This window comes from Capra hircus, chromosome 15, assembly GCF_001704415.2.
Source record: "Capra hircus breed San Clemente chromosome 15, ASM170441v1, whole genome shotgun sequence".
NCBI classification, from domain to species: domain Eukaryota; kingdom Metazoa; phylum Chordata; class Mammalia; order Artiodactyla; family Bovidae; genus Capra; species Capra hircus.
The window spans coordinates 29351404-29375452 of NC_030822.1; the positions used below are offsets into that span (position 1 = coordinate 29351404).

The following is a 24049-nucleotide window of genomic DNA, read 5'->3' on the forward strand; positions in this document are numbered from 1 at the left end:
TTCAGTTTGGCTTTAGTCAAACTTGGAACCCTGTTGTAATTTAGAGTGACTTTAAGTCCTCTCTGATGCAGAATTAAAATAAAATGTTATAATGTAGGAAATTCTGTTTGTTGGAACATGTCTTGCCCACTGAATGCAGCTATAAAATCTAGACAGAATAGAGCAGGCATTTGAGGACTCTGTATTCAGATTCGGGGGAAAATGCTAGAATTTGAAGCACCGCTGAACTGGCAGTGAGTTTCCTCTTTTTGATCCTCAGTTGCCTTAAACCTGTAAGTGGACCCCAGGTTGAAGACTGGGAAAGCTACAGGGGAAGCCCTCTAGCTTTGGCTCAAGAACAGGGAAAGAGGACCCTCACACTGATGTGGAGGGGCGGGGTGGGGGGGTAACATCCATTGTTTTTTATCTTCTGTTCTCCATCCTCCTGCACCCCTCCCCTCAGGCAATCCTGCAGTGATGAGCCACAGTGGAAGTGGTGTAGTCAGTGCCTATTCAAGTTATCTTATGTATTCTATTCGTGCACATTAAAACCATATAAAATAATGCAATAATTTTTTTCTTTCAATAGTCCCAGTAGGGTGGGGTAAACCCCTGTTGAATTTTTTCCTCCCTCTATCCTCCTGTGACTTGGCCCCAGATACATGAAAAATACACAGGAGAGAAGAGGAACTGAACCTCTAAGTTTTTTGGCCAGAGGGCTCAAAAGTGGGGGTTTCAAATGACTGGAAAGTATCAGAGAAATCACAAGAGAGGGAGGAGCTCAGGAGAACAGCCCATAGTTCATGACCTCACCCCTGAACTGTGCAAGCATCAGTCTGATTCTAAATAGCATACCATGTACTTGGGTACTGAGTATGGAATAGACCACTGTCCAGATCTGAAACTGGTAACTGGGTGGCGTAAACCTGGGACAAATCTGAATAACATGGCAGAAACTTTGAAAACTGGATGATATTTTGGAACCACAGAAGGAGGTCAGTACTTCTGAATCAAACTGGGTGAGCTACATGCTAAAACAAACAGCAAAAAAAAAAATAAATAAATACTATTATCCATTAGATTTAAATGAAATCTAGACATTTATAACATAATATTCAAAATGTCTGAGGCTTCCTAGGTGGCACTAGTGGTAACTAGAGGTATGAAAGTTAAAGTGTTAGCTTCTCAGTCATGTCTGACTCATTGCAATCCCATGGACTGTAGAGTACCAGGCTCCTCTGTCCATGGAATTCTCCAGCCAAGAATACTGGAGTGGGTTGCCATTCCTTCTCCAGGCAATCTTCCCAACCCAGGGATTGAACCTAGGTCTCCTGCATTACAGTCAGATTCTGTACCGTCTGAGCCACTGGGGAAACCCAGTAGTGCTAAGAACATGCCTACTAATGCATAAGACAGATATGGATTCAATCCCTCAGTCAGGAAGATCCCCTGGAGGAGAGCATGACTACCCATTCCAGTATTCTTGCCTGGAGAATCCCAATGGACAGAGGAGCCTGGAGGGCTATAGTCCATAGGGTTGCAAAGAGTCAGACATGACTGAAGCAACTTAGCATGCATGCATACATTCAGCATGTCTAGTGTTTAATCCAGTGTTATTCAGCATATAAAGAACCAGGAAAATCTCCATTAGTATGAGAAAAGACAATCAACAAATGTCAAGGAAACACAAATGTTAAAACAAATGTTTAAATGATTGAAGATTGTTATAAAATGCTCCAAGAAGTAAAGGTGAATGCTCTTGAAGTGAATGGAAAGATAGAAAATGTCAAGAAAGAAGAGATATAAACAGGAGCCTAATGAAAATACAAAAACCAAACTAAAAAATTCACAATTTATTCAACAGCAGAATACACCTGATAAGGGAACAACTCACTGAATTTGAAGATAAATCCATTAAAATAATCTAATCTGAAAAACAGAGGGGAAAAGATTTTTTAAAAATGAACAGAGCCTTAATGACCTGTGATGCAGTACCTAATTTAGGTCCTCATAATTCCAGAAGATTTTGAAAAGGAAATATTTGAAGAAATAATATACGGATATTTCCCAGATTTGACGAAAGACAAAGTGAGAAGTTCAGTGAAGCACAAACAGCAAGCTGAATCCAGAAACAAAGAACAAGGTTTATCCCAGAATGCAATGTTGGTTTAACAAACAAAAATCAATCATTATAATACAAAATATTAATACAAAAAATAAAAACCACATGATCATCTCAATAGATGCAGAAAACATATTTGACAGAAACATTAAAAAAATCAGGAACAGAAAAGATCTTCCTCAACCTAGTTAAAGCATTGACAAAAAACCCACAGCTAACATCATACTTAATGGTGAAAGACTGAAACCTATCCATCCAGGATCTGAAACAAGACAAGGATATCTTCTTTTGTCACTTCTACTCAACATTACACTGGAAGTCCTAGCAAAGTGTTGATAAATTAGTTAAAAAGATATAGTATCTAGATTCACATGGAGGAAATAAACATTTTCCAATGTTTTGATCTTTCATGTATATAATCATAAGGATTACACACAAAAACATGATTAGACATAATAAGCAATTTCAGTAGAGTCACAGGATACAAGATCAATATACAAAAATCAATTGTATTTCTATTTGCTAACACTGAACAATCTAAAAAAATGAAATTAAGAAAACAATTTCCTTTACTGTTCAATAATATCAAAGGGAAACTATTTATACGAAGCATCTATAGTAGGTAAATCCATATAGACAGAGGTAGATTGGTGTTTGTCACATGGGAGGGGGATAGAGTGATAGCTAATGAGTATTTTTGGCGGGGGGAAGGTGAAGAAAATGTTCTAGAGTTAAATAGCTGTGGTGGTTTGCCGGGGGCCCGCGTGAGGAACTCCGCCCATGGCAAAGGTCATGAGGAAGGAAGCTTGGCAAACGCAAAGGCGTGATCAAGCCCCAGGAAACCCCTTGTTCCCGGGCATCTACCCCCAAAACCAGAGTACTTTACGGGGGGCTCTCCCCCATAACCATTTCTCTCGGAGAAGGAGTTAACTTGCAGCTCCATGTTAAAAATTCCTGGGCGTGACAAGAGTGTTTCAACTTATGAACTCTGAAGCTTCTCTGGCCTGCCTGATCAGGTTCGTCCAGCCGCATGTGATTGTTTACAGCCTCCCAACTGTGAGAGGCACGGGATGTTTTAAAACTTTCTAAATACAGACTCATTTGAGAAGTTAGAAAATTATTAGTATAGTATAGTGGGTTGATTAGAAATTATATTGGTGAAGGGTTTTTTCATTTGTCGTGCCAATAATTACTGCTAATTCCCTGCCCTGTGTGTGACCAAGGGTGTCTCAGGTCAAACCTCTCTGCTAACAGACTAGCTTGTGTGTCTCAGGTCAAACCTCTCTGCTAACAGACTAGCTTGTGTGACAACCTCTCAACCATAAACAGCACAGAGAGTTTGGAGTATTAGCATAGGGCTTTTTTTCATTGATGAGTCAATGATTGCCGCCAGACCTCCATATCCTTAGGCACCTGGGAATATATTAATCAATGTATTTGGAATATAGAAAAGGAAATATAGTAGTTTTTGATGTTGGCAATACTAGACTTTTTGAGTTAATGAATTTTCTCTTTTGTTATAGATCACTGTACTTTGTTATAAATCACTGTGTCCTTGCTATGTAAAAATGTAACTTTATCATTATCTTAAGACTAAATAGATCTTAAGGGGAACATTGGTCAAGGGTTTACATTTGTTGAGTCAATATTTGCTGCTAAGTCCCCATATTCCTTGCCCTTATAATGAATATAACTAGCATATAGGAGAAATAAGTATTAACCTTTAAGATTAATCATGTTGAACCTTAGGTTAAGTAAATTCCTTTCTTGATTGTAACTCACTACACCCTCACCCTATAGGAATGCAACTTTATTTGGAGGGTGGCTCCTGATTTAAAAAAAAAATAAGTTTTCTGGTTAACTGACTGGTTTCAGAAAGGGCCATAAAATGTCAGCAGACCTCATGGCTAGAAGATGATGTAAAAATCCATAAGACCTTTGTATAATTTTATATGAAGCACCTGATTGTGACAAGGGTCCGGTCTGCTGAACCCCGCGTGACTCTGTATTCATCCCTATGTATAACAAAAAGGTATATAAACAAACCTGAAAAATAAAGAAATCGGATCAGTTTCTGGTAAGACTGATTCCCCGGTGTTGTTTCTTTCTTGCTCCCCACTTTCCTGGCTGAATTCCCATCTGAAATGTGGGTACTCACCAAGCCTGCTAATTCTGCCTGGGCTTCTGAGATCGGACCGGGGAGGCCTCAGTGCCTCCTCTCCTTCGGGAGAATGGAAAGACGCCTGTGGCCTACGTAGCTGGTGATTGGTATTCCATGTAAACCAGTTATTCAACCTCTTTTTCTCCACTAATTTTCCTACTACACTATCCGTTTCTAATCTCTCTCTATATCTGTAATTAAATAAGTTTTTTCCAGGGCGCCGATTCCGTCCCCACCTTCGAATTACCCTGGATCCACTGGGGCTGGACCCTGGCAGTGGTTGTACAGCCTTGTGGCTATGGTAAAAATGAATGGATTGTATAATTTTAAAATGTGGATTTTTATCATATGTAAATTATATCTCAATTTTTTATATACATCTCAATTTTTAAAAGAAAAAAAACACTTAGGAAAAGTTTAACAAAGTTATATATAATTATCTAGTTCTGTCTGCCTAAAGGACCTGGGAGCAGAGACATTCCAGTTGCAATGAGCATACCTAGCACCCAGATCTTGGTTTCTGAATACAAGGAACCAGGGCTCATGGGGGGAATGCCTGATTCCAGGACAGGAGAAGGGAAAGTACAGACAAGTTGGAATATCTTGGAAGTAATAAAGTATGGAAGTCCTCAAGGAATAAAGGGCACATATCAAAAGGACACAGGAGCCAGATTGAAGGGCCTACCACTGGCTAACTCTAGGGCAATTTGAGTTTCAAAATAAGCAAGTAATGAATTATAATTCATTCAATGAAATTCACAAGCCCATACTGATGTCAAATAAGTGAATATGTAACTGGGGTGTCTCAGGATCCTTAAATTAATCACACCTGCAAATTTCCTATTGCTATGTGAGGCACCATAGTCACAGGCTTTAGGAATTAGGACATTAGCATCTTGGGGAGGGGGTATTATTCTTCCTACTATAATGCTCAACCTTCTATGAGCAGAAAGCAGGCTAAGATGACTACTCAGTTGCAAATACAGACCCTTAGCCATTCCAACATTGCCACCATAAGGGGACGTGTGATAAAGAGGAAGTCAGAGTGGAAAGAGAAAACTTAAGCAATTGTGGTTAAAATACCTTTATTTTGCAAATTTTACAAATACATATAACAATAAGAAAATACTGTTGGGTTCTGCCACCCCTCAATCCTGAGGGTGTTGGAAAGGATTTGTGTAAGTTAGGGGCCTTGAAGCTTAAGCTTCAAAAGCTTCCTGGTAAATCTGCCTCTGGTAGCAATTAAGAAAATGGTACCCAGACCCAGACCACCTGGGTTCAGGTTACTGCTCTACACTTATCAGCTGTGTATGTTGATTGTGCTGCTGTCACAGGCTGGATTCTCCAGAAGCAGATGCTGAGATGATGCTTGATATTGCTAGGGATCAGGGTCTGTGAAAGCACAGGAAAAGCAGGAAAGGGCAGAGGAAGAGGTCAAAGAAGCTTGACAAAGCTTCGGTCTATGTGGCAGAAGGACTAGAGCCTGTCAGAGCTGTCTCATGTTGGCCTAAATAACTGGGCTTTTATACCCTCACCTTGCTCAGTCACTGGACGACTATTAATGCCCTTCAAAAGTTTCACTGGTGGGATGCAGAGGGAGGTGAGAGGGAGGTTAAAAAGAAAAAAAAAGAAAAGGTTTCCACTGGATTTTCATAGCAAACAGCCCAAATTTCTTAGCATGACATGCAAAACCCCCTCACAATCTGACAGTCCCAGCCCCAAGGAATTTCTTATCATTTCTGCAACTCAAACTATTTTCCATCTTCAGACCTTGGTATACATAAGTACCTTCTCCAGGAGAGACCATCCCTCCCGTGCAGTAGAACAGGTGCTAAATATTGTTAAATGAATGAATGAGTGAATCAACATTCCCTGGGAAAGAGGGGGAAAGGGTAAGTAGTAGGATTAACAGTACTTTTGTTTGCTTAAATGACCATGGGTATGTAATGCAGAGCAATGACCCAGGACCCCAGTTTTGGTTGTATAGGTCCTAGATCTGTCACGCACTGACCCTAATGGCCTTCACCCTCTTCACCTCCGGTCAATGTTCTACTCATCCTTGGAGATAGTTCAGACGTCAGGTCCTGTGTGAAGTGTTCTCCTCCTCCCTGGTCTGTCACAGCTCTTTATTCACACCGCTGTTACCATTCCACAACGTTTACTCTCCTGATTTGTCCATCGGAATCCAGGGATGTTTCTGTATTTCCACCCCTTGATCCAGGGAGTGAATATTTTTGAATGACGTTGTACAGCCATAGACTGATGAATTAATTCCTCACCACACCCGTTGCCTTAATTTCCCCAAGCGCGAAATAGGCGCAGTGGAAATGCTTCCCCAGGGATGTGATTGGGGGAGGGCGGGGGACACTGAGGTTGCAGGCAGCCCACATGCAGTCCGAGGGGCAGGAAGGTGGGGGGTGGAGAGCGAGAGGAGGGGTTAGCGAGGAGTCGGGGGCGGGGCCCGGGGGCGGGCGGGGGCGGAGCGGCGAGAACGGGGCCCGGCGCGACGTTCGGAGAGGACGCGCGCGAGCGCCGGCGATGGGCCCCGCGGCGCGGCTGGCGGCGCTGTTGGCGGTGCTGGCGCTCCGGGCAGGGGACCCGGCCGAGGTCGCGGCTCGCGGGGACACGTTCTCGGCGCTGACCAGTGTGGCGCGCGCCCTGGCGCCCGAGCGCCGGCTGCTGGGACTGCTGCGGCGCTACCTGCGCGGGGAGGAGGCGCGGCTGCGGGACCTGACCAGGTGAGGGCACGGGGGGCGGGGTGCGAGCCCGAGGGACTGAGTCTCGGAGGACGGACGAGGCCCAGACTTTGTGCCGCCGAGTGGGGGGTAACAGGTTCGTGGTCACCCTGCTGGGACTTCGGACGCGGTGTCCAACCCGGAGACCAAGGTACTGTGGCCCAGTGTGACTCCCCAGAGCCATCGTCATCCCGAGGGGCACCCCGAGACACCGTGTCACACTGCGTAGCACCTCAGACTCCGTGTCTCGCACACACGCAGTGGCACCCCCGTCCAGCCTCACACCGCCAAGTTGGTCCGCTGTGGGGACGTGCGGTGGAGCGACTGTGGGGCGGAGTAGAGCTTCACAAGGTCAAGCAGTGTGAGCCCCCAGGTTCTCTGTTACAGAGACCCAGCGACCCTGAGAGAGTGAAACGGAGAGAATACGGTGACACTGTAGCCACACGTGTGTTGACCATGTGACCCAGGGAACTGATGTTTAGTATGGGGGGACATTCTGTGACTATGTATGAGATTTACATGTCATGGTGACCGGGGGGCACGACCCTATGGATATCATGCCAAGTAACTGTCCAGGTCTCTATAGGAATAACGCTTCAGGTTTATCAGTTCATTCAAGGTATATGTTTGAGTGTCTACTATGAACCAAGCACTGTTCCAGGCACTGGGGAGAGAATGGTGAACAAGAACCTACCCTGCCGTCTAAGAACTTGGAGTCTGTAATATCATGATTGTTAATCTGAGATGTCTTTTCTCTACACACACATAAGAACTCTAAATACTATCACTGAGATGTATATGTGTATGAAAGTATTTGACAGCAGGAAAACAAAACCACTGGGCAAAACCATACTTGATGCTTGGAGATGCTGAGTGTAGCACACACTAATAGATGCTCAGCCAATGTTGTTTTGCTATACAATCAACTAGGAAAACATCTACTTCTGCTTTATTGACTATGCCAAAGCCTTTGACTCTGTGGATCACAACAAACTGTGGAAAATTCTTAAAGAGATAGGAATACCAGACCACGTAACCTGCCTCCTGAGAAATCTGTATGCAGGTCAAGAAGTAACAGTTAGAACTGGACATGAAACAACAGACTGGTTGCAAATCAGGAAAGGAGTACGCCAAGGCTGTATATTGTCACCCTGCTTGTTTAACTTATATGCAGAGTACATCATGAGAAATGCTAGACTGGATGAGATGAAGCAAAAGCTGAAATCAAGATTGCTGGGAGAAATATCAATATGCAGATGACACCACACTTACAGCAGAAAGCGAAGAAGAACAAGCCTCTTGATGAAAGTGAAAGGAGAATGAAAAAGTTGACTTAAAACTCAGCATTCAAAAACTAAGATCATGGCATTCGGTCCTATCACTTCATGGCAAATAAATGGGGATACGTTTCACTGGAAACAGTAAGAGACTTTATTTTTCTGGGCTCCAAAATCACTGCAGATGGTGACTGCAGCCATGAAATTGTAAGATGCTTGCTCCTTGGAAGAAAAGTTATGACCAGCCTAGACAGCATATTAAAAAACAGAAACATTCCTTTCCCAACAAAGGTCCGTCTAGTCAAAGCTATGGTTTTTCCAGTAGTCATGTATGGATGTGAGAGCTGAACTATAAAGAAAGTTGAGCGCTGAAGAATTGATGCTTTTGAACTGTGGTGTTGGAGAAGACTCTTGAGAGTCCCTTGGACTGCAAGGAGATCCAACCAGTCCATCCTAAAGGAAATCAGTCCTGAATATTCACTGGAAGGACTGATGCTGAAGCTGAAACTCCAATCCTTTGTCCACCTGATGCAAAGAACTGACTTATTTGAAAAGACCCTGATGCTGGGAAAGATTGAAGGCAGGAGGAGAAGGGGATGACAGAGGATGAGATGGTTGGATGGCATCACTGACTCAATGGACATGAGTTTGAGTAGGCTCGAGGAATTGGTGATGAACAGGGAGGCCTGGCGTGCTGCAGTCCATGGGGTCGAAAAGAGTTGAACATGACTGAGCGGCTGAACTGAAACTCAAAATACAATCAACAAACTCTACTGTAAGACTTGGAACACTGAGGCGCTGTAATCATGTACTGACTCAAACAATGAAAGATAAATGAGTGGATATAACACCATGGTATGAATATGTGCTGTGCACCTTCTCTTGGGAAACTGAGAAACTCACAAAGTGAGAAATGGGTGTAACCATATAGTTACTTGAATATTTAATGCTATATTTATATCCTGTGACCCTCAGCTGAGCTGGGACAACAGAGGGTTATCTCACAGTTTGCTGCTTATAAAACTATGAGTGAGTGTATGTGGTAATACTGCTTCCAGGGCATATGGGAAGAAGGTGTGAGGGCCACGATGGCTATGTGGGAGAGCCCATGTAGAAGAGAGTCAGTGATTGTGAGGAAGTATGTGTGAGAGATCTTGTTTGTTACTCAATGGTAACTGAATGATGATATAATTTGGTACATGCTGTTAAGCATGTAGCTTGTATATAAGCAGTTGTATGCCTGTTTAAATTTACTGTTAGTTTGATCTCACAAGCTAAGATCCCACAAGGTGCATGGTGTGGCCAAAAATAGCATGGTAACACACACATACACACACATACTATATAGTGTATATAAGTGTGTATTAATTATAATAATCTGCTGTGCTCAGTTGCTTAGTCGTGTCTGACTTTTTGCGGCCCGTGGACTATAGCCCGCCAGACTGCTCTGCCTATGGAATTTTCCAGGCAAGAATACTGGAGTGTGGTGCCATTTCCTACTCCAGGGGATCTTCCTGATTCAGGGATTGAACTCAAGTCTCCTGCGCGTCTCCCAAATTAGCAGGCGGATTCTTTACCACTAGCGACACCTCGGAAGCCCAATTATAACAATAAATGATAATTTTAATAATTCATGTCACTCTTTGGAGTAGCATTGTTGCCTAGTATTCTGTGGACCCATATTTACAGAGTAAAATAATTTAATTTGGGGAATCCTTGATGGTCCAGTGGTTAGGACTCTGTACTTCCACTGGTGGGAGCCAGGATTCAATCCCTGATAGGGAGAACTAAGATCCCACAAGCCACATGGTGTGACCAAAAAAAAAAAAAAATCATTTTGTTCTTAATCTGTATTCATTGGAGTCCAAGTTCATTGGTGGAAATAGAGGAGACTTTTTCCTTTGATTTGAGGTACCATCATGCTCCCTGCTACCCGTGTGCTTGTTCGCATTCTACTAATCTCTTTATTTGGGTGGCTCAGATTGAGATAACGGTCAGAATCCTGATGCTAGGCTTAATAGGGAATAGAATCAGAAGAGCGAGCTAGAGATGTTGATCAGAGTGGCTGGCTAGAATTCCCCCCTCCAACATGCGTGCTGGTCTCCTTTACCATCTTCTCACCATTGTCATTGTCACAGATTTGTCACGGTGGGAGGTCTTGCCACAAGCCTTATCTCATTTGATTCTCTCTCACACAGTGTTTTGAAATAGGTTTGTATTACTCTTTTAAGCAAATGAGAAATCATTGAAAAGTGTGAAAACTACAGTTTAAGTTCCGTAATCCAAGATTATAAAATCTAGTAAGTAGCAAGGACTTCCCTGGTGGCTCAGTGGTGAAGAATCCACCTGCAATGCTGGAGACACCGGTTCGATCCCTGGGTTGGGAAGATCCCCTGGAGCAGGAAGTGGTAACCCACTCCAGTATTCTTGCCTGGGAAATCTCATGGTCAGAGGAACCTGGCAGGCTCCAGTCCATATGGTCACAAAGAGTCAGACATGACTTAATGACTAAACAGCAAAAAATAAGTAGCAAAGCTAGGACTAGGACATAGTTCCTTTGATTGTTTCTTTTTATCACGCTATAATGTCCCTGCTGCTTGCTTTGTATGATGTGCCAGGATGCTGACCAAGCCCCATAGCTGTTGAGGTTAAATGGGCAGCAGGAGTACATGGTGGTTAAGAGTCTGGATTCAGGATTGTAACGTTTGTTAGAATGCTTGGCTCTGACCTTGGGCAAGTTCCTTTACCTCTTTAAGAATTAGTCTCCTAATCTGTAAAATGATGATAAAAATAGTACCTACCAACATGGTTTGTTGGAAGCATTAACTACTATATAAAGGAGAGTAGTAATTGCTCTACAAATGTTAATTCTTTATGATTGTTGTTTAAGACTTGCTGGTGAAGCTAGGCACAACTTTTGGTTCTACACAGTAGCTAGGATTGTGAGAGCCCAGATAATAAAAAAAGAATCAGAAAAATTCTAGAGTCTCTTTCCATATGACTTATGAACATTTAATTCCAGAAAGCTTAATTTGATAACTTAGAGACTGTCTGTTCTCTAGTCACTGCTCTAAAACCTGGTAAAATATTTGCTTTTTAAAACAAGAATTCTGGCAGTTCCTGCTCATTTTCCTATACTTGCAATCTGGTGATCTAATGTAACTTGAGATGTTATTTCTAAGAGGCCTAAGTTGATATTCTTTGAATTTCTAGTTAGAAATTAAATATTTTTTGATATTGAAACTATACTCCCTACCCCAAATTGATGAATAAAAATTATGCTACTTACAATATATATAGCTATGTACTAATATAATATTGTGTATACTCATCATATAATATTTAGATAGTTAACCCCTAGCTTCTTTTGTTGTTGCAGTTTTTAAAAAGTACCAAGATTTAGAAAGTAGTATCATCAGCGATGACTTCTGTGCTAGGAATTAAGCATTCAGAATGTCTCAGAAGAACTGAGACAAAGCCATTTCTGAATTCCAAAGGAAAAACATAGTGAATTAAAACAGCGCATGTATTGTGGTTGGGTAACCTGTCCCAGGCTATGTTTAATGCAGGGATTGGGTTGCAGCTTTTATGTGCAGATTCTTGAAGGAAAGGATCCGATTTTCCACTCTCAGCAGCATTTGTTAAAGCAAAAAAGCTGTTTAGGAAACCCTGAAGTTTGAATTCAGCGTTCAGTAACTTGGTCTCTAAAAACCAGCTATTGGCTTAGAGGCTGGGCACAGGGCCAACGTTTGGATTCCAAACCAGCCTCAGATATCGATTGATAGGTTTTTTCTTTTTTCTTTGTGTGACAGAAAGATGACGTACATGAACATTGAATTGAATTATGTTCTTCAGTAGAGATCAAACCTCTGTCCTAAATAAATTGACACCGTAACACAAAGTGGGATGTGAAGAGAACAAGGAGATGGTACCTTTGATTTTCACCCCTCTGTCATGCTTCCTTTGCCCCTCAGTTTCCTCTGAGGCTTGTTATATTGGGTTGGCCAAAAAGTTCGTTTAGGTTTTTCAGTCAAGATGTTATTTTTTGGCCAACCCGATACATTAGGTCTCAAGCACCAGATGAGGAGTTTGTTTATTCGGTTGTGGAAAAGGTGATGGAAAGAAAGAACAGAATGGTTGGCTGAAAGCATCCTTAGAGATCTTCTAGACTAGACCAGGTTTACCGTTTTGTAGGAGAGGAAACTGAGGGATAGCTAGAGGCTGGGTCAGGATACCTCTTACGTCTCCTCCCAGCTCCTCTCCATGCAACTGTCTTGTAAAATCCCTGCCACTCAGCCTCAGTGGTCCCTGGACACTTACCCTTCAGTCTGAACTCAAGCCTGAGTCTCTGCTTGTATTTTCGTCTAGCAGTGGAATATCTTTCACTAAGTAGTTCCATATGGAGCTGAAGCAGAAAATAATGGGTCAAAAAAAGTCCCACACCCTGGAGGCTGGTTTAGTTTTAAAACCCTTGAGTAGGTTTAATTTTAAAACCCCCCTGTCTTGGGGATCAGAGATATCCTGGGACTTAACAGGTTTCCTGTTTCCTCCCTGGGGCACCCAGGAGCAGACTATTTTTCTTAGTTTATGCTTGAATTGAATATTTGGCTCACTAGAAGCATCTCTACCCAAAGCAACTATTCTGTTTCAGGCTGTGTTTATAGTTGAGGCCTCACCCTTGAGAAATCCTTAACTCAAGACTGTTTCAAGGGATTGAAGTCCTGCACCTTCCCCCCACCCCACTGCTCCCTCTATTCCTCACTTCCATCCTTTCCCACTCACTGAAGTCCTCCACTCTGGCCAGAAAATTCTTCTATTCTCACATGCTCTTCATACATTCACTTTGCACCACAGACACCTTTTCTTTTATTTCTATTGTTGTTATTATATTGTTTTTGAAAATAATGTTTAAAACAAAGGGAAAAAGTCTTGGAGGGCAGAACTAGAACTCTTAAGTCTGCCTTACTGTAACTAATAAGTTTCAATAATATAAATCCTAGTAGGGAATTAGAAATGGGATAACCATAGTATGCCAGGAAAGTAAACAGTTATCTCTTAATTGTATGAACACACTTAAAGGACATTGAGGAGGAGAGAAATTGATGAAAAAGATGATCACTTCTGGCCCATACATTTCTGCCCCTTTACTGCAAATGTTGGTAAACCAGAAAGGTTGGAAGCGTGCTGAATAACCCACCTGTTCATTCCCCAATACAATCTTCACCAGTTTCTGTATGATCTGCTTCCTAAATCTTGAAACCATTCCATTCTCTGCCCCCACTCACTGTTTTGGTTCAGACTGTCCTATCTCTTGCTTACTTTGAAATGGCCTCCTAACTGGTCTTTCTGCTCTGGTAGTAACCCTGCCACTTCTAATCCCTTCTCCTCACCCTCTCAGAGATTTATATATGTAACATATCATAGTCCATCCCACTCTCACTTAAAACTTTTTGCTACTCCTAATTGCACTCAGGGAAGAACCCAGATTTCTCAGCAAGGTCTATGAGTTACTCCTTGCTTCTCCAGTCTAGTCTCCCCATCCTCCTAATACACTGCGTGCTCCAGAAATACTCAACAGTTTGTAATTTCCGTACTGATTCTCTCTGTGCTTTTACACATGTTGAACTGTCTCTGCCTTCCTGGAAGGAGACTTTTTTCTCCCTCCCTCATTATTTGCTTTTACCTATCAGGTCTCAGTTTGTTATCTCCTCTGTGATACCTACTGTGATCTTCTCTGGCAGATCTGTGTACTTTTCTCCAAGCTTTGTTCTTAAATCTGGGGTTGCATCTGTAATGTAATTATCTGTAATCTCAAATGTTTTGAGATCAAGGTTTTTGTCTTATTCAAAATTTTGTATCTAGCTCATAGAAGAATATATTTCATTCATTGTTTCGTAGAAATATATATTGAACTTAGGAAAAGGGTGATAAGAGGAAATTCCCTGGTGGTCCAATGGTTAAGACTCGGTAGTACTTTCACTGATGTGGCCCAGGTTTAGTTTCCGGTTTGGGAACTAAGATCCCACACACTGCACAATGTGGCCAAAAAAAGTGATGAGAAATCAGCTATTTTCTTGTTCGTGAAATTCTTGATCATTGGACCCTGTCTTGCCTTTTTATCCTCAGCTTCCAGCATGGAGTTTGACTTCTAGCAAGTGACTTACTGAATAATTAAATATATGTCAAGCCTCTGCGCCTTTGGATACATTGGTCCCTGTTGGCTCAAAAAACCCACTCTCCTCCCTTCTTTGTTCTGACTCCGTGGGAAACAGTATGGCAAAATCAGTCAAGAACCCCAGCTTCAGAGTCAGCCAGGCTTCAGTTCATTCCTGGCTTTGTTGTTTTCCAGCAGCATAGCCTTGTCCTCAGTCTCCTCTTCTGTAAAATGTGCATGATAATATCTGTTCTGAGCATTTGGGGCAGGGGGAATTAAATGAGACAATATGTTTAAAACACTTAACAGGATGCCTGGAAATGGTAAGGGCTCAGTAAGTAGTAGCTACGCAAAGAGTCGGACACGACTGAGCGACTGAACTGAACTGAACTGATCAATATTTTAACCAGTCCTTCCAAACTCTGATTAGGTGCCGTATCCTCTGTAAAGTCCTCCCTTACACCTTCTAACTCCCACCTGGGTCAGGTGCCCTGCTTACAGATTGCCAGAGCGTTTCATAGCATTATATGCTCTCTTCTCTCATAGCACATACCACAGTTATCGTTATTAATTCAACAATGTTTTTTAAGCTTCTATCAGGTTCTAAGTTTTGATTATAGAATAATGAGAGAAAAAAAGATTTTCTTATTTGTAACCTCCTAGAGAGCTCCACCCTCTCTTGCCTTTGGGTCTCGAGCATCTAGCATGATGCCTGACATATAGTGACTGACCAATGGAGACTGACTTGAATGAACAAGTGAGTGGACCTGCTTTTGTTGTGTTGATAGTTTTCATCCTCTTTGTTCATGTTGCTTAGAATATTGCATGAGTCTCAAGGGGTTCAGCATTTCATTTTTCGCTGCTCTAACTGTGCCTTCACTTGGTAGAGCGCTTGTATCAGTGGGTGAGGTCATTCTACTCCTCTCTTTCAGATTCTATCACAAGGTGCTATCTTTACATGAAGATTCAGCAACCCCTGTGTCTAACCCTCTGCTTGCATTTACTCTCATCAAACGCCTACAGTCTGACTGGAAGAATGTGGTACATAGTCTGGAGGCCAGTGAGAACATCCGAGGTAATGAGGAGGAGGGCTGGAGGGTAAGAGAAGATTCTATCTCCTGACTCAGTGGAAAGGAGAGAGATTCTGATGGGATGTGATGAAGGATAATGAAGTGGGTAGGTATTACTTGATCTCCTTAGCTCTGTTGCAAAGAACTAGGTTCTTTTGTTAATATGTTCATGCAATTATAATTATAAAGCAATTTCGTATCCATTATCTCATTTTAAAAAATAGTTTTTTGGCTAAACTGCATGGCATGTGGGATCTTAGTTCCCTGACTAGGGAGTGAACCCATGTCCCCTGAAGTGGAAGCATGGAGTCCTAACCACTAGACTGCCAGGGAGGTGCCTCCATTATCTCATTTGATCTTCACTCCAATCCTGTGAAGAACTATAGGTTATATCATCCCATTTACATATGTGTAAAAGTGATGTTGTCTATTAATTTCTGTTTTATTAAGTTGCCACTACAGTGTTATCTGTAGTAAGATCACTTTCCTAATTTACTCTACTTTGTACTTGAAAGGCTTCCCCTGGGGCTCAGCTAGTAAAGAATCTGCCTGCAATGCTGGAGACCTGGGTTCGATCTCTGGGTTGGGAAGATCCACTGGAGAAGGGAAAGGCTAACCCACTCCAGTATTCTGGCCTGGAGAATTCCATGGACTGTATAGTCCATGGGGTCTCAAAGATTGAACACGACTGAGCAACTTTCATTTTCATAATTGAAGAAGTTTGTCGACTTTGGGGAAGTTAAGAAGAAGAAAAGTTTTCCCCTCAAAAGGCAAGACTCCTGGAGACAGAATGGAACAACATGATAAAGATGCTTAGTTTTTACTCTGAAATGTTTATTCCTCATTCAGAAGATTTTATTACCCTGGGAACAAAATCAGATAAAACATTATCTTTGCTCATGAAAATATTACAAGCTTAGTGATTATAGTAATTAAGGTGATGATGCCTCGCTGTATCAAATGCTCACCGCCTGTTTTCTGAGTGATGGATTGATGCTTTCGTGACCTCCACAGCTCTCAAGGATGGTTATGAGAGGGTGGAGCAGGACCTGCCAGCCTTTGAGGACCTCGAGGGAGCAGCAAGGGCCCTGATGCGGCTGCAGGACGTGTACATGCTCAATGTGAAGGGACTTGCCCGAGGCGTCTTCCAGAGAGTCACAGGCTCTGCTGTCACTGACTTGTATAGTCCCAGGCGACTTTTCTCCCTCACCGGGGATGACTGCTTCCAAGTTGGCAAGGTAATGGTATTCAGAGAGAGGGCAGATTGCTCAGCTCTCTTTCTTTCTAGGGGATAAATCACTCTACTCTGATTGCTGTTATTTCTAATCCTGCTGTTATTAATACAATTTCTAATTGTATTGTTATTAATACAATTTCAAAATTGGAAAGTGGGCAGTATCTCTATTTTCAGATGAGATGAAGAAACTGAGGTTCAGAGAGGGTAAATGACTTGCCTAAGGTTACACAAGTTTAAGTAGAACTAAATTTTGAACCTATGTCTTTTAACTCTGAATCCCATGTTGGCTCCATAATAGCTAGGGTAATCACATACTTAAGACACTCTTGAGAGTGAAGGAAGTGTTATTAGCCAGGCTGACAGACATAAAATGGGACTGTCTTGGGCAAAATGGCCCTTTGGTCACCATAACCATAGCACTCCACCAGTAGATGGACAGCCAAGTGGAAAGGAGAAGCAAGGTCAAAGGATGCGGGAAAGGAAAGGAGATGGTGATGTGAAGGTAAGATCACAGAAACTCAGCCTCCTGGGGCTTTATGAAATCCCTTGCAACATTTCCTAGCCACTTAGAGATACTAAATTAAAGTAGTGTCATAAAACAAACCATTTGGGAATTCCCTGGTGATCCAGTGGTTAGGACTCCATGCTTTCACTGCAAAGGGCATAAGTTCAATCCCTGGTCAGGGAACTAAGATCCCACAAGCCAAGTGATGCAGCCAGAACTAACCCCACATTGCTATAAAATTGTTTGAGAAAATAGACTTTAGGAACCTTCCATATGAGATAGTCAACTGATCTTTGTTCAGAAGTTTTGAGTCCACTTGAGGTTATTTTACAATATACTCTGTGTTAGCCTTTGCCCAGGATGTAATGGAGTAAATCCTTTTTAATTTTGAAGATGCATGCTGCAGGAAAGTAAATTTTCCCCAGCCCCTGCAGTATTCGTTAGCCAATCTGAGAGTGGGCCTCATGTGTCCTAAATCCAAGTTTTGAGACTATATCCTCCAAATTAACACAGAGTGGGTTGCCCTAAGCCTCTCCATGTATAACTTTTCATTTTCTGAGATCCTAATAGAATCAAGCTCAATCATCATGTTCATGGCTAATTTAAAATGAAGTCAGTTAAAACAGTTCCATATATGGTACCAATATATGCTTCCTTAGTGAGGCTTTTCTGAGACTAAAACCATATGTTGAAAATTCAGTTAAGTCATTTCCTGAAAGTCTCACTGACAATCATCATTTCTGTATTTACTTATTTTGAAAGATAAAACATTTCAAATAGAAGAAAAATACACATAAATAAGCAATTTTATCTATAACTGAAATGAACATGTTCAAATTTTGCTGTATTTGTTTCAGATTTTTTTTCCAGATTTTTAAAAAAGAATGTAAAGATAGCCAAACACCCACTCCTTTTCCTTCTCCCCACCCCAACCCTTTCTAGTCTCCCCTTGCCCAGGTACCAAGCGACCACTGTCCCAAACCAAATAGTAAGTGCTCTTGAGTCACTTAGCACCTTGGATCTGTGACATTTTATCCATGTTGCTGCATTTATCAGCTCAGGTCAGTCGCTCAGTCATGTCCGACTCTGCAACGCCATGGACTGCAGCATTTATCAGCAGCTCATTCCTTTCTGTTGCTGACTAGTATTCTGTTGTTTGCCTATACCACAGACTGTTTATCAGTCTCATGTTGATGGATTCTTAGATTTGTTCCCAGCATCAGCTGGAATAACGCTGCTGCTTTATTGATGTGTCTTTCTGTGGACATTTGGGTTCATTTCTCTTGGTTAAATACCTGGGTTGAAGAATAAACGTGGATAATTATTAACTTGTAGACAAGTCTGTTTTATCTACATGCCCTCAATTCCCTCCTCTATTGATTATTTTAAAGCAGATCAGTCTTCTGAAATGCTTAATCGTCTAGTTCTTCTGTTCCACTGTGTGTCAGTTGACTCTTGCTCATGGTCTGTTATTTCCTGACATAGTTTATCATGTTTGATTGTGAGCTTATTTTTAGCAGGATTCCCCCCCCACCCCCCAAATAGAGTCTTTCTGCCCAGAATTGTGGGAATATCCCTTCACAGAGTTTTGGGTTTTCTTCTTTCAGGTACTCTGTGGTATCACTAGCCTTAGAGTCCTTTCTTTTTCCCCCTCTACATTACATCCCCATGACTTATTTATTTTATAACTGGAAGTTAATACCCTTTGACCCCCATCATTCATTTCACCAGCCCCCTACCCTGGCCTCTGGTAAGCAATCTGGTTCCTATATTTATGGGCTTGGGGGTTTTTGTTTCTGCTTTTTTTGTTTGAGATTTTATATGTATGTGAAATCATATGGTATTTGTCTTTCTCTGTCTTATTTCATTTAGCATAATGCTTCAAGGTACATCCATGTTGTCACAAATGGCAAGATTTCATTCTTTTTAATGGTTGAATTATATGTGTGTGTGTGTGTATCATCTTATTCATTCATTCGTCTATTGATGGACACTTAGGTTGTTTCCATTATCTATTTCTCTGAATTGAAACCAGACAGAAACAAACTAACTTTCTTGTCTCCTTGTGGCAGTGGATAGATTATTTTTCTGGTCAATTCTTTCCCTTGAAGTGTAGTTTTTCATGGGTTTCAGTTTTATGAGTATGTCTTAAATCCAGTTTTTAAGTTTTTTGAGGTCTACAAAAGGCTCATGTACTGTCCTCCTGTGGGCATTATAACCTCAGACTACCAAGTACGGAGGTTACTAGGACTAACACCCACCCCATCCCAGTCAGCTTCAGCATTTGCTCATCAGCTTGTTACTTGGATTTTCAGCTTCTCTTTTATTTCTGGTACTTGGCTATTTCCCAATCTTTCTAGAAAATATATGATTAAATACTTTTTATATTTTATTCGAAATTTCTAAGTCTTTGTGATTAAGGATGGATTCCAGTTATCTGTCTGCCATGTTGCTAAGACTTAAATAAATTGTTAACTTAGCAGGAAAAGTTCAGTCAATTTTTGGTTATTCTTCAAATTAATATTTTTCAAATAGGAAACTCAAGGACCAGAAAGATAACATAGCAGGCTAATGGCAGATGGGGATAGGAATGGACTTGCTGTTTGGGCAGCAGAATTGCAGTATCTCCAGGTTCTGCTGTTTTTCTGCCTGTGGGGAATTACGCCTAAATTAGATCAATTTGCAAGAGGCCTTCCAAATCTGTGACTCTATAATTCCATGCTGTTTCTGACATCAATTTCCAGGAAATTCCACCTGCAGGTCTGGTATTCTAGTTAGCTGTAAGCTCTTAGGAGACAGGAGCTATGTCTAGTGCATGTTGCCATAGCTCTCATAGTTAACAAGCTATGAGAGCTATTCACTGAGCTCTCACAGCATTCCAGTGTCCACCTTCATTAAGGTGTCTAATGCATTATATCACAATTACTGGTTTACTCACGTGCCCCTTGGTTGATTGCAAGCTCTTTAAGGGCAGGAATCTCCAAGTACATTATAAATACAATACATAAATAAATTCATTTAATTCATTAGTCACATTGATCCCAACAATATCTTCCTAAAAACATGACAGTCACAACTCTAATTAGTGAAGCCCATGTAGCCTTTTTATGTTTATTCCCTGCTTCGCTTTGCCTTAGACTATAATCACAATATACTACTTGAACACATTCTTGATTTTGGCTTCTGTTTCTGCCATTCCCTCATCATAAAATGCCCTTCATCCCAATCTCTGCTCATTGAAATTCTTTTCCTTGTTTAAGGAAGACTCAGATGGCACTTTTTTCTTAAGTTCTATATTTTTTATTAGAGTATAACTTCCATGGTAGCTCAGATGGTAAAGCATCTGCCTACAATGTGGGAGACCCAGGTTCAATCCCTGGGTTGGGAAGATCCTCTGGAGAAGGAAATGGCAACCCACTCCAGTACTCTTGCCTGGGAAATCCCATGGATGGAGGATTGTGGTAGGCTACGGTCCATGGGGTCGCAAAGAGTCGGACACGACTGAGCGACTTCACTTTATTAGAGTATAGTTGATTTACAGTGTTGTGCTATTTTCTTCTGTACAGCAAATGAATCAGTTATACATGCATATATCCATTCTTCAGGTGGCACTTCTTCCATGAAGCTTGCTGAGATTCTCAAGCCTCCTCCTTTCTTTATGCGTCCACAGCACGTCATACATATTTCTTTCAAGTAATCGTGCCATTCTGCTCAGTATTCTAGTTAGTTCAGTTCATATTTCTCACCTCCCATTTTTGGCTGTGCTGAGTCTTTGTTGCTGCACCTGGGCTCTCTCTAGTTGTGACGAGTGGGGGCTACTCTCTAGTTGCAGCGTGCAGACCCCTCATTGCAGTGGCCTCCCAGGTAGTGCAGTGGTAAAGAATGTGCCTGCCAATACAGGAGATGTAAGAGATGCAGGTTCAATCCCTGGGTCAGGAAGATCCCCTGGAGTAGGAAATGGCAACCCACCCTGGTATTCTTGCCTGGAAGATTCCATGGGCAGAGGAGACTGGTGGGCTACAGCCCATGGGGTCACAAAGAATCTGACACGACTGAGCACACACATACCCTTGTTGCAAAGCATGGGCTCTAGAGCATGTGGGCTTCAGTAGTTGCAGCTTATGGGCTCCAGAGCATGGGCTCCAGAGCATGGGCTCCAGAGCATGGGCTTGGCAGTTGTGGCTCATTGGCTCAGCTGCTTCTCAACATGTGGAGTCCCAGACCAGGGACAGGGCCGTGTCCCTTGCATTGGCAGGCTGGTTCTTAACCACTGGACTATCAAGGAAGTACAATATAAATTTTTTAAATGTGAGAACACTTCAGTATTCTCCACACCTAGTTACATTGTCTTGTATGTAATAGATGCTTAGCATATTTAACTTAAATGAGTTGGAAAGAAAACTTGCCTTCTTGGGTTTCAAAGGCCCCTCACATTTTTGCATTGTTATTTCCTTTCTCTACCTGTGGACTCAACTTTAGTGATGGTACTTATGTTCCCTGCAGGTGGCCTATGACATGGGGGATTACTACCATGCCATTCCATGGCTGGAGGAGGCTGTCAGTCTCTTCCGAGGCTCTTATGGAGAATGGAAGACAGAGGATGAGGCAAGTCTTGAGGATGCCTTGGATCACCTGGCCTTCGCCTATTTCCAGGTAGGGGAGTAAGCAAGAGACCCACTCCTTTCATCACAGTAACCATAATGCTTTATATCTGCTTTACCACTTTTTCAGCATTTTCATGTCTCTTAATTTATTTCATCTTTCCAACAGGACTGAATGTGTCAGGCAGGGCATTTTTTTTTTTTTTAATTTCCATATTTCTCATGTGAGTAAACTGAATCTCCAAAGAATTCCTAAATTGTTACAAAGCTCACAGAGGTCAGATTAGAGCCTGAGTCTATTTCTTCCTCAGTACTCTTTCTAATGTGCTGACTACTTTAAAATCATCATCTCCAATTAGGAGGTGGTTTCTCACCTGTATCAGCAGCAGCTGCATTTACAAATGTTTAGTGGCTTCATAGTCAATGCAGGTCACTCTTTGGCACTCTCAACAATTCATAACTCTCGCCATGATATTGCCAATGTCAAGGAAGAAGTTTGATTGTTATCTTCTCCCATCTACTGTCAAGTCCAACTGTGACATAAATCGTGTCCAGATACAGAGCTGGTGTCATTGGTCCAGAGCATCAGCTCATTGCCTCCTGTAGGTGTTGATTTTCATTGGCACCATTGACCTGTGATCTGTTGTGTCCCTCATGAAAGCTCATATCTCTTCTTGTGGGAGCTGCCATCCTAAACCCACGTCCCCCAGAGTTGTACAGTCTTTAAGAATAGGCTGGAAAAATCACTACAGAGTCAGTTCCCTAGAGTTTCCAGAACTAATAAACCATTTCTGCTCCACACATTCCTTTTTCTTTCCCCCTTTTCCTGAGAAAGGGAGGAGGATGTGGGTGGTCCAAACCTGTGTTTTGCTGCCAAAACAGATTTAGTCTCAGTGCTGCAAATGGTCCTTTTCTTCTCATAGAAGTTCCTGGCTCTTTGTTGTAAAACTTTCCAAGGTGCTCTTCCTATCTCTCCTGCTTAATTGCTATTAAAGCTGAAATAGAGTCACTGTGATGCAATAAAGGGTGAGAAGTAATTGAATTTTAACAGAAGAAAATGGAGAATTGATATGGAGACTCAGAGAAGATAAACTAAAGCAGCCCATTCTGAAAGATAGAGTTTCAGATACCGTGTCTAATAGTTTTGTTTTTTTTTCCCCTATGATAACTTAGATTTCTCTTCTTCTCACTTGTAAACTCTCCCATTCTACAGTTGTGCTTTGTCTGGTAACTGTTATTCATCTTAGCAGGTGTAGCTCAAATGTCTCCTATTTTGTGAAGCCTTCTTTAATTCTTTTTAGACCCCTTAGACTCTCCTTCTTTGTGCTCTTATAGTGTGTGTGTGTGTGTGTTTATGCCACAATAGTAAAACACATTGGTATTGTCTTATAGGCAATTTCTGGTCCCCTTTTTACCACTAGTAAATTAGGGATGAATGTTCCTCATGGATCTTTCATTATCATATAAAATTGTGTATCTATATACACCACAAAAAGTATAATATATCATGTTATATGTAGTACTATCGTTTAATACATTTTCAGGATATGTTTTAGTAAAAAATCATTTCAGTAACTACGAATAATGAGAAACAGTGTGTAGTAACTAAACTATAGGCTCTGAAGTCAGGCAGACGTAGGTTTAAGTTCTGTGAAAACTTGGGTAACTTACTTAACCTCCCTAGACCTTAATTTTCTTTCTTTTTGTTTTAAAGCTTCAGTTTTCCTCTGTGATCAGACTTTTCTTCTTTCTTCTATTTTTAAAAAATACTTATTTACTTTTATTTATGTGTTTATTTGGCTGCATTGGGTTTTGTGTTTTTTTTTTTTTTTTTTTTTTTTTTTTGCATTGGGTTTTAATTGCTGGACCTGGGATCTTTGGTGCACAGGCTCAGTAGTTGTGGCCCGTGGGCTTAGTTGCTCTGCAGCATGTGGGATCTTAGATCCCCGACCAGGGATTGAACTTGTGTCCCCTGCATTGGAAGGCAGATTCTTAACCACTGGACCACCAGGGAAGTCCCTAATTTTCTGGAGAATAGTAATGATAACGTGGGAGTGTGGAAATAATTTTCCCCATAACCTTCTGAGTTTTTGGCTGAGCCCTCCCTGTAATATGACAGGTTAATAAGAGGAACAATAAACATGAGTTAACTAACATGTATACCTCCTGTAGACATGGTGGGAGATACTGGGGGGCAAGGCATGAGTA

At 41.6% G+C, this 24049-nt stretch overlaps 1 protein-coding gene across 3 annotated transcripts in view; it reads left to right on the plus strand.

Annotated features, from left to right (window-relative positions):
* P4HA3 (prolyl 4-hydroxylase subunit alpha 3) overlaps positions 6770–24049 on the plus strand; it is a 40602-nt gene continuing 23322 nt past the window's right edge. Inside the window, exons 1-4 of one of the 3 annotated variants that reach the window (XM_018059355.1) lie at positions 6770–7000; positions 15361–15503; positions 16513–16736; positions 21744–21893. In XM_018059355.1, the coding sequence (XP_017914844.1) occupies positions 6801–7000; positions 15361–15503; positions 16513–16736; positions 21744–21893 (717 nt within the window). In that variant the 5' untranslated portion in view covers positions 6770–6800. The other 2 variants (XM_018059356.1, XM_018059357.1) reach the window with 2 other exon arrangements.